The 16,141-nt window shown below is 43.6% G+C and overlaps 1 protein-coding gene across 1 annotated transcript in view; it reads left to right on the top strand.

Annotated features, from left to right (window-relative positions):
* The window catches only part of LOC126161254 (reversion-inducing cysteine-rich protein with Kazal motifs-like), a 480,526-nt gene that overhangs the window by 89,403 nt on the left and 374,982 nt on the right, over window positions 1–16,141 (top strand). The window contains exon 2 of the mRNA XM_049916994.1: window positions 13,689–13,741. Within this exon, the coding sequence (XP_049772951.1) occupies window positions 13,689–13,741 (53 nt within the window). The remainder of the gene's footprint in view (window positions 1–13,688; window positions 13,742–16,141) is intronic.

The raw sequence follows: 16,141 nt of genomic DNA, 5'->3' as shown, positions 1-16,141 counted from the left end.
ATTTATGGGTCTTGGGGGAGGGTCGCCTCCTGCACGGTCGCAAGGGTACCGCGGACACCGAGTGGGTGGTGGGAGTGGACATAGCTGCTCTGTGTGGTCGCATACCCGGGAAATCTCTTGCTCGCTATTCGAAGTTTGACTGTTGGCGAGCTTGAGAATTTGATGCGGCTGTTGTTGCTGGGACAGTTTTCCGCTGCCTCTGGTTTTGCACCAATCTTTGGTACACTTCACAGCCGCGGTAGTTAGCCGTGTGGGGCCGTTCCCATTGCCACGGACTGGGGTTGCCACTCTCTGCTGCTTGCAGAGCTTGGTAAGGTGGAGACCTGCACATTTAACACATCTGCGCTGCAAGTTGCAGTTGTTGCTCGAGTGATTAAATTTCTGATACCTATGACACTGTCCAGGACCCTCCGGTTTATTATATCGTGCAAGAGCAAGAGCTAGTGCAGGTTGCTTACACGCGGGACAATGACGTAATAATCCAATACAGCAGTAAGCAATGCCTTTCCTTATCAGTTTCGGCATAGCTATTGAAACCTTCCCGTCTCCTCTGTACCTCTTTTGTTATTGATAACCTTCCCTTTTACAATAACCTATGTAACCTTTCCTTAGGATTTCTATCTCTTGCTTAATAATAACAAATGAAATCTTCCCTTTGAAATTTATTCTCTTTCTCAACTTCGCATACAAATTTAACTGCTGCTTATTAAAAGTGATTTTCTGATTATTTCGACGAAACATAGAATGTGTCGTCGTCGTGGCCCTCAGTCGTTATCTGCAATAACCCAAAACTGTTCCTTACCTTTTTTACTTTTACTGGATCGCCATCTGACTGCTACATCGAACTGCGACATGAATATACTTACTCTGGTTTACTATACTCTATTAACTGCTGGTGGGCTGTCATAATAAGTGGCTGTATTTATTACCAAAGCTGACGTTATTCTTTAATTGCAAAGCTGACGTTATTCTTTAATTAATTTGACTGAAGTTACATAATTCATAGTTACACTTTTTCTTGACAACAATAAAATTTTTGCAAAGTTTTACATTGATGGTTTTTGGGATGGATTATAATCAGTAATGCAACATTGCTGGCAAAAATTATTTTCTGAAAACGCTTCAAATATTTACTGTTGGTAATCAAATGATTTTACAAACGTTCAAATGGGACTTACTTTTTACAATAATCTTACAACTAGCATTGCGAAAACATACCTTCAGTAGTCTTGGGTTTCGCAAAGAAAATAATTCAATAATATTAGTTCCTCTTATGATAATAGTTAGCTGATGTCTCCGTACATCCGTTTATAATCTCTTGTAAATCCTAGCTGGTGGCTGGCAGGCACACCGTTCCTCTAAACCTCTCGCTTCAGACCTGCTACCGACTCGCTTCACTTCTCGCGTACTACTGACTTCCTACGAACGCTAAAGTGCGGTCTCTCCCGCCAACAATGCTTTCTGGTGCAGACATTCCCTGCTACCATTACAAAATGTATCAAAGTGGTCTTTCCCGCTCTTTTTAAAATTATATCAATTTGCGGTCTCTCTTGTCAACAATACTTTGGTGCAGACATTCCCTGCTATCACAGTTATTTCCAACATGACAAATATTAATTATTCCTACTTAATCCTATTAATAAAATATAAACATCTTTCATAAATTGTGATTTGACAATAGACAATAGAAATATACACGTCTTACACTATCACGTAGCAAGAAACGTCTTTCCCTCCGCTTCCCAGCTCCCTTCCCCCCATTAAAAACTTAGTGCTAAAACGGAACAGTCAAACCCAACATGGTATTTTACCCACCAATCAAAATGTAGCCTCAGAGCAACCAACTTGGCTACACTCAAAAATATGTGAATCATCACATATTTTTTTTTTTTTTTTGCACCATGTTTAAAACTGGTCAACGGAAAAGTTCCGTAGAAAGTGTATCTTGCAGTAATTTCACATGTAAGATACATCAGAAAAACACACACATACACACATCCGGCAAAACTGCTGCCTAAAACATGCCTGTGAACTCTCAAATTAAGTGCCCCAGTGAGATTTTCATGCCTAAATAGTTACAAAACACATGAGGCTAAAAACTAACATGTTAATGAACAGTTGACATTTCATATTAGGCCTAAATGAGGCGATGGGCATAACTAACCTGATCAATTTTATAGCTGCAGAAAGCACATAAATACTGAAGAACTAAGCGTAGCTCGAAAGCACACAAACGAAGAGGTACTGGAAGAATTCAGTTAATTCCATTTTGAGGGCTGCTCATGCTGTAAGGCACAAATGACCCTGAAATGAAGTATTTTCTCTTCGAAATTTTTCTATGGTGCTTGGTACCTCCATATCCAAGATACGTAAAGGAGTTTCGAATTTCAGTCTGATGCTTTGTTACTGGTAGTTCTTAAAACGTACTGTCATCACCAAATGTTTTCGCTTGTTTTTCAGTAACGTTTCACCTTAGTAAGCACCAGTTGAAACTGAATAAGTTAATCCATCCTCTGCACTAGAAATAGATAGTTGATGATACTGATTGGCAATTATTACTTTCTGTAGATACCAGTTTTCAACATTCTGAAACGCATGACGTCAGCAACTGTATGATTTACCAAATTATGCAATAAATCACAGAGAACCATAGAAGGTGCAATATTAACTTCCTTTGTCACTTGAAGAATAATTTTGAACTTAAATCCATTATTAAATCACCCAATAAGCTACGCAATAACAAACAATACGACAGCTGCATAACTGTTGACACATCGTGTAAAGCAAAACAGGGCTGAACTTCATCGCCTATGACAATGTTCAACAGAAAATTGCCACGATCAGCCTTGTAAAGCGCATGGATTTCCTCACAGATACTTCTTCGTAGCTTTTCCTGATCCTCTGTTAGGTGATGAGGAATACAGCGGCTATACGCTTTTGAGCACCCCAGCTGGTAGATGAAGTGTCAGGGCTACTGACAAAGACGTCCAGTTAAGTAGCTATGTGTTTCACTGTGATTTGTCAATCATCTGAAATGAGAGTGTCCGCCCGTCCCAAAGTTGCAGGAATCACAGTTGTGTGCGGCCGACCGGAAGAAAGGAGATCGGAAAGGTTTACTCGATCCGATAACAGACTCACCACGCTTTCGTTCATTACCAGGTTTTCGTAGACATTCTGCAAGCGTCTATGAATATCTGCGATGCTCTTTGTTTCCGCCAAAAGAAACTCAATGGCAACTTTCTGCTTGGAACGCACCTCGGTTACAGACGCCATTCTAAAGTCTGAACTTCATCAACCTATGGGGACTGAAGCGCGAATATTTCACGATGTCACACAACGAATTCCACATTTTCTCAACCGAAATTGACAGAGAGAAAAATGTTACAGTATTAGTTCAACGACCTCCTTATTTTTTTGTTTTAATAAAGTCATTTACCAGATTCCATAAATGTCTTTAATTTTTCAGGTAAAGCCAACATAAAAATTTAAGTTTTACTAGTAGGTCGCTTTTCACATTAAATGTCACTTTCAATAGTTTCAGGTTCACGAACCAACTAACGCAACAGTATGACTTTGAAATATATGTAGTGAGTAAAAGTCAACAAATATTAGTGAAATTTGTATTTAAAAACATTTAGCGTGGTGGTAAAATACCCCCCTCGTTAGAGCGCTTTATTGAAAGTGCATTGATATGGCTAAGTTCAAAATGGTTCTGAGCACTATGGGACTTAACATCTTTGGTCATCACTCCCCTAGAACTTAGAACTACTTAAACCTAACTAAACTAAGGACAGCACACAACACCCAGTCATCACGAGGCAGAGAAAATCCCTGACCCCGCCGGGAATCTAACCCGGGAACCCGGGCGTGGGAAGCGAGAACGCTACCGCATGACCGTATGGCTAAGTGTCCGCTAAAAGATATTTTACGGTACTGGACCTTGCTTACAGAACAGTACCTACTGAAAAGGTATGTTGTTAATCTAAGTCCACAACGATTTATGAATTTTCCTTTTCTTTATTTTCTTTTTTTCTGGGGGGGGGGGGGGCGGACATCAAGAATGGCCACCCTCCTTGGTAATCCACGTCTTGGAAAATGCGTTGGAATTGCCAGAGTGAACTGAACATATCCCGAGTACTACTGTGGGTAGTATGGGTCAGTTGAGATGGTGACCACCGTTAACTGATTGTTTAGTGGAAAATATTGGGGGGGGGGGTGTTAATAAGATTCAGTTGACATGGGACTCCTTGTATAAACATTGTAGCTCCGATGTAAAGTTGTTTTACCACATAACCTGAAGTAAGGTTGGTTGTTTTGGGGAAGGAGACCAGAAAGCGTGGTCATCGGTCTCATCGGATTAGGGAAGGACGGGGAAGGAAGTCGGCCGTGCCCTTTGAAAGGAACCATCCCGGCATTTGCCTGGAGCGATTTAGGGAAATCACGGAAAACCTAAATCAGGATGGCCGGACGCGGGATTGAACCGTCGTCCTCCCGAATGCGAGTCCAGTGTCTAACCACTGCGCCACCTCGCTCGGTTAACCTGAAGTAAGGCAGAGTCATTTGTAATAAGAAGAAATAAACGCTGATCAGTAGCATTATTCAAATATTTCTACTGTAAATAATGCTTTATCATAAACCCCCTAAATCTGTACTTGCTAAGGTGAAAAATTACTGAAAAACTTGTAGAAACGCCGCGTGATAGAGTTCGTTTCATGAACCACCAATAAGATAGCATCAGATTTACGTTCCAGGACTTCTACATATTTCAGGCACAAAGATATCCTCGCAACGCTTGAGAAACATCATAAAACAATTTAGATGTGGAAATATTTAATTTGAAAGCTCTTTGCGCTTTACAACACGTGTGTACCTACACATGGAATTAACTACATTCTCCCAGTACCTGACAGTGCCTGACTTCATGTTTGTTTGTGTGTTTGCTTCTTTAGCATAGTACTTTAGCTAACATATGATTTCTGTAGTTACAAGCTTGGTCAGGTTAGTTTTGTTACATTGCCTCATTTAGGCCCAAAATGAAATGTCAACTGTCTATTTAGTATGGTAATATTAGCCATATGTGTTTTGGAACTATATATTTAACCCTATCTGATAAGGGTCAGCAGGTCAGATCAGGTTTTCACACATATAGTGTCTCCTTTACATAATTGTTACCACAGAAATGAAAATTTTTCATATGACAAATAGTATTTATTTGAGTATCTAAGGCGAAAATGTGAGTAAATATTACTGAGTATGAACTAATAAAGTTAATACTATAAATACTTCTGCTACTGCTGCTACGGCTACTAATAATGATAACAGTAATAATAATAATAATAATAATAACAATGATAGTAATAATAATAATAACCGTGACGACAATAAAAATAATATGACAGATATAAAAATAATGTATGGGTGTACAAAATAGATGTTTTGTGATATAGTGAATTCTGTGAACAGAAATTTTGGAGACTACACGAGCTACGAATATCGGGAAATGAGGAACATATACACTGAAGTGCCAAAGAAAGTATACATCTGCCTAATATCTTGTGGGGCCCTTGTAACCACGCAGAAGTGCCACAACACGACGTTGCAAGGACTCAACTAACGTCTCAAGTAGTGTTGGAGGGAACGGACACCATGAATCTTGCAGGGTTGTCCACAAATCCGTAAGAGTACGAGGGGCTGGAGATCTCTTCTGAACAGCACGTTACAAGGCATCCAAGTTTTACTCAACAATTTTCGTGTCTGCGGAGTTTGATGGTCAGCAGAAGTGTTTAAACTCATAATAGTGTTCCTGGAGCCACTCTGTAGCAATTCTGGACGTGGGGGGAGTCACATTGTCCTGCTGGAATTGCCCAAGTCAGTCGGAATACATGCTGCACATGAATGGATGCAGTTGATCAGATAGGATGCTTGCGTACATGTCACCTGTCAGCGTCGTATCTAGATGTATCAGGAATTCCGTATCACTCCAACTGCACTCGTCCCACATCATTACAGAGCCTTCACCAGCTTGAACAGTCCCCTGCCGACATGCAACACCCATGGACACATGGGATTGTCTCTATTCTCGTACACGCCTGTTCGTTCGATACCATTTGAAATGAGACGCGTCCGAACAGGCAACATGTTTCCAGTCATCAACAGTCCAACGTTGTGCTGACGAGCCCAGGCGAGGCGTAAAGCTTTGTGTCATTCAGTCATCAAGGTTACACGAGTGAGCCTTCGCTCAGGGTTCGCAGCTCGTGGTCTCGCGGTCGCGTTCTCGCTTCCCGAGCACGGGGTCGCGGGTTCGATTCCCGGCTGGGTCAGGGATTTTCGTCTGCCTCGAGATGACTGGGTGTTTGTGTTGTCCTCACCATTTCATCATCATTCATGAAAGTGGCGAGTTTTGACTGAGTAAAGGTTGGGAATTTGTACGTGCGCTGATAACTGCGCAGTTGAGCGCCCCACAAAGCAAACATCATCATCACCATCCTTCTCTCCGAAAGCCCTTATCGATTATGTTTCCTTGAATACTTCACACGTTGACACTTTTTGATGGTCCAGCATTGAAATCTGCCACAATCTGCGCAAGGGTTGCACGCTGAACGATTCTCTTCAGTCGTCGTTGGTCGCGTTCTTGCAGAATCTTATTAAAAGTGTAACTACCCACAAAACTACACACATATTTCTCAAGAGAAGGTTATTTGTGACCATACTTCGTTTCCTGAGACTTCATAGAATCGCTATAGTCTGTAGCACTCATATAGCACATCCAGATGGAAAGACGATCTTTTTTATTCATATGAATTCTGTTACCCAAATATCAATTTGTGTATCAGATTTCCCGTTTTGGCTCTAGCAACTTCAAAGTATTTTATAGAGTCGTATTGTAATATACAGTATCATTCCTGACTACACAGCGCGGTCGTCTCAGGGTTTGATGGTAGGTGGCTTCATACAGCCTGGAGCTGTTGGGTAGGTCGTTTCCTAATCGGTTTATAATGATTTTTGTTCGGTGACTATGTCCGCCCATGTTGAAAATAAACTATCGAAATGTCCTAGAAGGAAACAGAACTGTCCAGGTGAGTGTCATTGTGTCATCAGTCAACGACCAACGAAAATGCTTGCGTAGGCTATTACTCCTGAGATTGAGCGAGTAAAAGGCCTCACTGTTAATGCGGTTTAGAGACCTGTTCGTACCTCACAGAATCGAGCAGTTGTTCTGCACAACTCTTAAATGTGAGACAAATCGGAGATCATGTGGATTGGAGATGTTTAAAAGTGCTTAATCTCTCTGAACTCGGGAGTTATTGATCTTTCAAGACCAACAAAATTATTTCGCTGTCTCTCTCTTTTATAATATGGAAACACCGCAGGAATTCACGTGGGCGCTCCCACGCAATGGCATGAAATTCCTTATGGAGTGATATGGGATCCCTGATACGTCTTGATACGACTCTGACAAGGGATACGTATGTAACCATTCTGTGCGACCAACTGCGTCCATTCGTGTCCAATGTGTATTCCGACTGATTTGGGCAATTCCAGCAGGACAATGCCACCCCCCCCCCCCCCCATACGTCATGAATTACTACATAGTGGCTCCAGAAACACTCTTCTGAGTTTAAACACTTCCGCTGCCAACCTTACTTTTGTGTGTCCATTCTCTTAGCAGGAGGTCTCTGGAACGGTGGCCGTTTACTATCGTGTCACATAAATAAAAACACCTGCAGCCGTCCGGATGGAGTGCCAAATTGGAGGAACAAAGTTAGAACAGGTGGACGGTTTCAAGTACTTAGGATGCATATTCTCACAGGATGGCAACATAGTGAAAGAACTGGAAGCAAGGTGTAGCAAAGCTAATGCAGTGAGCGCTCAGCTACGATCTACTCTCTTCTGCAAGAAGGAAGTCAGTACCAAGACTAAGTTATCTGTGCACCTTTCAATCTTTCGACCAACTTTGTTGTATGGGAGCGAAAGCTGGGTGGATTCAGACTACCTTATCAACAAGGTTGAGGTTACGGATATGAAAGTAGCTAGGATGATTGCAGGTACTAGTAGATGGGAACAATGGCAGGAGGGTGTCCACAATGAAGAAATCAAAGAAAAACTGGGAATGAACTCTATAGATGTAGCAGTCAGGGCGAACAGGCTTAGATGGTGGGGTTATGTTACACGCGTGGGAGAAGCAAGGTTACCCAAGAGACTCATGGATTCAGCAGTAGAGGGTAGGAGGAGTCGGGGCAGACCGAGGAGAAGGTACCTGGATTCGGTTAAGAATGATTTTGAAGTAATAGGTTTAACATCAGAAGAGGCACCAAAGTTAGCACTGAATAGGGGATCATGGAGGAACTGTATAAGGGGGGCTAAGCTCCAGACTGAACGCTGAAAGGCATAATCAGTCTTAAATGATGATAATGATGATGATAATGACGTGCAGCCGTCCTTATGATTTTATTTTATTTTGCCTCTACCAGTTTCAACGCTTCAGTGCGACATCTTCAGGCTGTTTTTGATGCGATACAGGATGATATGATCCCCATGTGTAACACATCAGTTGCCAGCATTACTGGACACGCCGATAATGTGTCAGCGCTCCAACCATCAACTGCCACCTAACTCTCCAGACATGAACATTATTGAGCATATCTGTGATCGCCTGTAACATGCTGTCAGAAGAGGTCTCTACCCCCTCGTATTCTTACAAAGTTACGGACAACCGTGCAGGATTCAACGTGTCAATTCCCTCCAGCACTACTTCAGACATTAGTCGAGTCCACGCCACGTCATGTGCTCGGCTTATGAATGTCATCGCAAGAACTAATTAGCGAGAAACCTCGTATCACCAAATAGCTCCGGGTTTCATCATCCACTGTGGTGGCAGACGTCTTGGCGGATGAATGGTCTATTTGAACGTCTTGTGCCGAAGCAGGAAAGAGTTCCTGGTATGAGCGCCATCTGCGATTTGACTGATGCTGCTATTTGTGTCACCATGTTGAGACTGATTGTTATGTGGGGCCCTCTGGTGGTACCGCTGTGTACTGCGGCTAACGGGGACAATATGCCACCCGGGGGAAAGGGAAGGAGGAGCAGACGTGCTTAAGTTTGATTCTGTTCTTGACGACGTGCGAATGTGGTAAACGCACACGTGTTGCTCCCCCTGGCATTTTCTCCCGGAATCGTGCGAAACCACACACGAAGCCACGGTAATGTGAGAGGTCGGTCAAGCGTTGGCCACGCCCACGTTTACAGGCTCACCTACGGGGTTAGGTGCGACGTCCATAACCACCCGGCGTCGCTCGGTGGCTATAATGGGCCCCGCTGCTGGTAGCGAAATCGGGGATGGTTGTCGCTGCCAGATGGCTCGCTGTATTGAAATCTTTGAATCTGAAAGAGACGAGCCTAGGCGTTATTCCTACAACTGCATGAGCACCTTGCATCTGCACCTGATTGTTATGGCCAGTTTGGACACTGTGACAGGTTCCTAATTTACACAGAACATTGCCGAGCTGCTGTATGATTATGCCTGGTACACATGATCTCTCGCCAGACTTACACGTTAGAAAGAATACCGGATCATTTATTTTAGAAGAACCTTTCCTTCGACTGTCGTCGATGCTTCACCTGAGTGGCTTTAAAACTGTCAATCCCGCGTCCGGCCATCCTGATTTAGGTTTTCCGTGATTTCCCTAGAACACTCCAGGCAAATGCCGGGATGGTTCCTTTGAAAGGGCACGGCCGATTTCCTTTCCCATCCTTCCGTAATCCGAGCTTGTGCTCCGTCTCTAATGACCTCGTTGTCGACGGGACGTTAAACACCAATATCCTCCTCCTCCTCCTCCTCCTCCTCCTCCTTTAAAACTGACATTAATCTACGAAGTTGTCTCCCATGTTGTCTTTCAGCTGGATATTTTGCAGCCATGCAGGGTCCAAAAAATGGTACAAATGGCTTTAAGCACTATGGGACTTAACATCTCAGGTCATCAATCCCCTAGACTTAGAACTACGTAAACCTAACTAACCTAAGGATACCACACACATCCGTGCCCGAAGCAGGATTCTAACCTGCGACCTTAGCAGCAGCGCGGTTCTGGACTGAATCGTCTTGCGGTTTGAAGATCTATGTTACGGATTGTGTGGCCCCTCATGCCGGAGTTTCGAGTCTTCCCTCGGGCATGGATGTGTGTATTGTTCTTAGCAATAGGTAGTTTAAGTAGTGCTTATCTCTAGGGACCGATGACCTCAGCAGTTTGGTCCCTTGGAAATTCGCACACATTTAAACATTTTGATATTTTGCATCATGTGGAGTGGCTGTTTACTGAGAAAGAAATAACAAATGGCTCTGAGCACTATGGGACTTAACATCTTAGGTCATAAGTCCCCTAGAACTTAGAATTACTTAAACCTAACTAACCTAAGGACATCACACACACCCATGCCCGAGGCAGGATTCGAACCTGCGACCGTAGCAGTCCCGCGGTTCCGGACTGCAGCGCCAGAACCTCTAGACCACCGCGGCCGGCAAAAGAAATAACAGAAAAGCGTTGCCCTTACTTTACTGCTGAGTGAGCTATCATACACATCTTGAACGTCCGAGAAAATCTTTCTGTTAGTCGGTTCGCTTTTACATAAAATGGCGCGTGTTTAAAGTGTGAAAAGCAATTCCTTTTATAAAAAATGTCTGACTTCTTGAGAGGAAAACTGAGTGGCGTTGTTAGCAATTATTGTTTTCGGCAGTCGTTCAAGGGCGAAGACCCTTGAAAAAGCTTGAGTTGTTTTCAGATACATACTGGATGGCATTTGGATTACAAGACGAAATTTCTATAATTAACTGGTAAATTTCACTGTTGATTGTACAATGTATTGTACTTGAATTTGTCGGTGTTATAATGGCTTTGCCATGTAGGCTGTTGTTAATTGTATGGTACTAGAGCTGAAAATAAGAAATTAGGTACCGTATTTTCTTTTGCTTTCGTTTGCTACTGCCTGTATCCGCCATTCTGCTCAAGGTCGGCAGGAGTAAGTACGGATTTGGCATGGTTAATTTTAAGGGGTGGCCGGTTGCCCTACCTGCCGCCACCCCATACCCTCCGGGACAGAATTAGTGTACCCCAGATGTCTGCATCTAGTATAAATCGTGAAATAGTGTGAAGGTGTTTCAAATGTCTGCGAGTCATGTAACTGAGGCGGGACATGGGGACTAGCCCGGTATTCACCTAGTAGGATGTGGAAAACCGCCTAAAAACCACATCCAGGCTGGCCAGCACACCGGCCGTCGTCGTTAACCCGCCGGGCGGATTCGATATCTCGACTATCCTGGCGGGTCGAATTAGGTACCGTATATATATAAATATAATTCAATATGGATACGTACTGAAGCAATGAATTAAAATTCGTGACACGGTCGGGACTTGGATACGGCTTCAACTCCCGGCCGTGGCACAAATTTTAATTCATTGCTTCAGCTTCTACCCTTACCGAAGATAACGTAGAGACTCATATATTTTCAGGAAAATGAAATTCCGTCAGACCAATACATTTAAACGATACGAAGTCTTTTCTGAGGAAATTCGAGTGATGTGCAGCCTTATGCGCAAGTGAATCATGGACGATAAACAGTTCTGAGAAGGAAAGAATAAAATCGTTTGAAACGTAATACTGTAGCAGATTGCTAAAGAGTAAATCGAGTGGCTAATGAGAAGATACAAAACAGAATTGGGGAAACTGAAATTTACGGTGCAATTTCACTAAAATAGTGAATCGATTGATAGGACACTTCTTAAGGCATGAAGCAGTCGTCAGTTTGGTAAATCAGGGAAATATACGGAGGGAAGGGGTCATTAAAAATTGTAGAGGGAGACCAAGGGATGAAAACAGATTGAAATGGATGTAAGAGGAGATAGTTATCCGAAGAGGCTTGCACAGGAGAGACTAGCGTGGAAAGCTGCATTAAACCAGTCTTCAGACTGATGGCTACACAAACGACAACAACAGCAACTTAAAATTGATCATAAGATGGAAACCAATAGTAAAAGTAAGAATAATTTTGATAGCAATTCTTGGTGCTAATCAAATATTACTTTTTCAAATACTTGTCTGGTGGTACCACATGCACAAACTGTTCTGTGCGAGTAACGTCTATGTTCATCGCTAGGCATCTACGACGGTAATCCCAAAAGTAAGGTCTCCTAATTTTTTATAAGTACAGAACTCTGTTTGTGTGGCAGTTGATCACACTGTTACGAAGAGTGCTTCACGCGGTGTGTATAGACATGCGCACGCCGCGCTGAGGCGCTCAGTTTTGGCTTGCCAGCTGTTGAGAATACAGCTCCCATTGGATGTTACAGCCAAGTGCGAATTGCGCGGAGTTACTCGGTTTTAAACGCAAAGGGCACTGCGCCGATTGAAATCCATCGCCAACTGGCGGAAGTGTATGATGAGATGTGCATGGATGTCAAAAATGTTCGTAAGTGGTGTAGAGAGTTTGCAGCTGGTCGGAGCGAAATTCACGACGAACAAAGGAGCGGGAGACAGTCAGTGTCTGAGGAGACAATGTTGACGGTTGAACAAAGCATGCGTGAAGATCGGCGGATCACCCTGGATGATCTCTACACGTTGGTTCCTCAGGTTTCCCGAAGCACCGCTCACAGAATTTTAACGGAAACATTGAACTACCGGAAGGTGTGCGCAAGATGGGTGCCACGCATGCTGACTGAGGACCACATGAGGCAACGAGTTGATGCTTCCCGCTCATTTCTTCACCGCCTTGCAGCCGAACAGGACAACTTTCTGGACTCAGTTGTCACGGGTGGCGAAGCCTGGGCATACCACTTTACACCTGAGACCAAGCAACAATCACGGCAATGGCGGCATCCTTCTTCGCCAAAAGCCGCGGAAATTCAAACAAAGTCTGCCGGTAAAGTCATGACAACCGTTTTTTGGGATCGGAAAGGTGTATTGTTGGTCGACTTTATGCCCACTGGGACCACAATTAACGCTGACAGGTACTGTGAGACTCTGAAAAAACTCAAACAGGCAGTACAGAACCGGAGAAGAGGAATGTTGAGCAAGGACGTACACATTCTCCATGGCAACGCTCGCCCACACATCGCTCGGCAAACCGTTGCTCTCCTGCAACAATTTCAGTGGAACATAATCATCCACCCACATTATAGCCCTGACTTGGCGCTCAGTGACGTATCACCTGTTCCCTAAGTTAAAAGAACATTTGGCAGGAAAGCGATTCAGCTCCGACGACGAGGTGAAATAAGAGGTTCATAACTTTCTGAACAGCATGGCGGCGAACTGGTATGACATGGGCATACAAAAACTGCCACAGAGTCAACAAAAATGCATCGATAGAAATGGTAATTATGTCGAAAAATAGCTAAATGTTCAAGCTGTAAACTGATGTAAACCATTGTAGAAATAAACAGGTCCATGTACTTATAAAAAAATAGGAGACCTTACTTTTGAGATTACCCTCGTATTTCAAGCTGTTGTCTTATACTTAGCTATTAAGACGCTAATTGAGCTTACACGTAGTCCATCAGTAAGTTCATCACATTCAAAGCAATTCACTTCGCAAATCGACATATGAGCCTTTAAAAGCCACAAGTTGTCTCTGTACTTTGCATGAATCTACGCTGCTGTGATGGTAACAGCGGTAACGCTTTTTTTTGTATCTTTTGCAGAGTCCGCCTGCTGTTCCTTAGCTACCGGCTCATGTCGTTCCGTGTGCCAGGAGGTGAGTACACCGGCCAGCGAGCTCCTGCACCACATTACATCCGCTAGTGGCTTCGCGTCATTTACGAAACTCTACTGCTCTGTCAATTGAAACTATTACAGGAAGGTTAGAGCACAAATAATGTGGAAGGATTTCTTGTCCGGGTTTTTTCTCCCTTTTATTGGATAAAGGCTACTTCAGGTACGACCACATATTTTCCGGAGTTGGTACTTCGTATGGACCAGTTAATTTCCCCAGTAACTGCCTTACAGTGCTCGTCGCATGTCCCCTGAGATAAGCGGTTTAAGGTGCCTCTTACGTAAGGAAGACATTTTTACCGGTTTTAATGAAGTGTTGTCTCTTATTGATGTATTCACGATAGTTATGAAGTGCTGTAGTGCGTAGCGGGCAATGAGTCGGAGAGCATTTCCCACACTAGGTGACGAAGCGACCGTATGTCGCGCGTAGTGGGATGCGGCTCGGCGCTGGACCGTAGCAAAAAGCGTCAGCCTGGGAAATATAAATGCCGGTAAGTACCGCCATCTTGGCGCCAAAGTCACCGATTTTATTTATTTATATTTAATAATTAAAGTAATTTATGACAACATGAATACTAGGAGGAGCCTCTGGATGTTTAAAACTATTTATCATAATTTTGCCTCGTTAAAATTCACACCCTTTCATTAACAAACGCATATCTTAGTAAGTACGAACTTGATCGGAAATTCACGAACTATGACGAAACCAGTAAGAGATACGGACTGCGCGCCAAAGTCGGCAGTCGGCGTTAAGAGAGCTTCCTGTCTTGTTCGATGGTAGCCATGCTCTCGGTTACGAGTAGTTTGTGACATGAGTGTTTCATTACTGATCTAATAGGAATGAACGTGATATTACTGCATTCTGAATGTTAATTTTGAGTAAATAGATACCGCAAAGTTGACCGACAGCAATTCCAGATAACTAGCTTCCACCGACAGAGACATCTAATGCGCCAATGAAGAATCTGCACGGGACGACATTTACGAGAGCTGCACCGCGCACAGGTAGGAGGAAATCCGACAACACGACCCACTAAGGCGGATCAAGGAAGGTCCGACTTACACTCGCAAATTTCGGGTGGAAATGCTGACCAGTCATACTGTACGTCATATATACCACCCTCTACGGACTCGCGGCTAAGCTGTGTATCAGTTTAGAAGCGAAGGGATCTTGCACGGTGCAACTAAATTTCACTTACTTTTGCTCACAGCAATTGCTAGGAAAGAGGTTCCACTGCAACAAGAGCAGCCCGATACGTTCAGAACACGTTGTAGTTGGCCGCTGTGGCCGAGCGGTTCTAGGTGCTTCAGTCCAGAACCGCGCTACTGCTAGGGTCGCAAGTTCGCATCCTGGCTCGGGCGTGGATGTGTGTGATGTCCTTAGGTTACTTAGGTTTAAGTAGTTCTAAGTGTAGGGGACAGATGACCTCGGATGTTAAATCCCATAGTGCTTAGAGCCAGTTCAAATGGTTCAAATGGCTCTGAGCACTACGGGTCATCAGTCCCCTAGAACTTAGAACTACTTAAACCTAACTAACCTAAGGACATCACACAACACCCAGTCATCACGAGGCGGAGAAAATCCCTGACCCCGCCGGGAATCGAACCCGGGAACCCGGGTGTGGGAAGCGAGAACGCTACCGCACGACCACGAGCTGCGGACAGAGCCAGTTCAACCATTTGAACATGTTGAAGAACACTTGACGAAATTCCGGCTCTCGATATGCTAGATAAGGTGAATGCTGTCTCCTAATTCGTAGAGTGTATGGAAATTGTTTGCACGCTTCTTATCTTTTTGCATCCGCCGAAGACTGAAATCACATGGGTTCAGGTTTGTGAAACAAGGATGCCACTCAAATATCCGTCGTCAGAAATCCTTCATAATACGTATACTGACATAGTTGCATGGGCCTTAAGGTATGCGAGCATTATCCTGTACGAAATAACTGTGTATCTTTACGTTAATTGATATTTCTCTGAATAATCGTTGCAGTACATTGTTATTTTTTTAAACCTCTACATCAGTACTCCTCGCGATACGTATATAGGAGGAAGTAGTAAATTATCCGACTCCTCTCGGGATATACTCTTTCGAAATTTCAGTACTAAACCTCTCCCGGAGCCAAACGCCTCTCTTGTAGCGTCTGCCATTCGAGTTTGCTGTGCATCTCTGTTAACACTCCCACGCGACTAAACAATCCCGTGACGAAACGCGCCGCTCTGAGATTGATGAACCAGACTCAAGAATCGATCGAACAAGTGCCTTGTGACCCACTGTTTTAGTGACTGAATTACACTACTGGCCATTAAAATTGCTACACCAAGAAGAAACGCAGATGATGAAGGGCATTCATTGGACAAATATATTATACTGGAACTGACA

This window comes from Schistocerca cancellata, chromosome 2 (assembly GCF_023864275.1).
Source record: "Schistocerca cancellata isolate TAMUIC-IGC-003103 chromosome 2, iqSchCanc2.1, whole genome shotgun sequence".
Lineage (NCBI taxonomy): Eukaryota > Metazoa > Arthropoda > Insecta > Orthoptera > Acrididae > Schistocerca > Schistocerca cancellata.
Note: the sequence above shows the minus strand (reverse complement) of the source record. Positions and strands in the feature narration are given on the sequence as shown.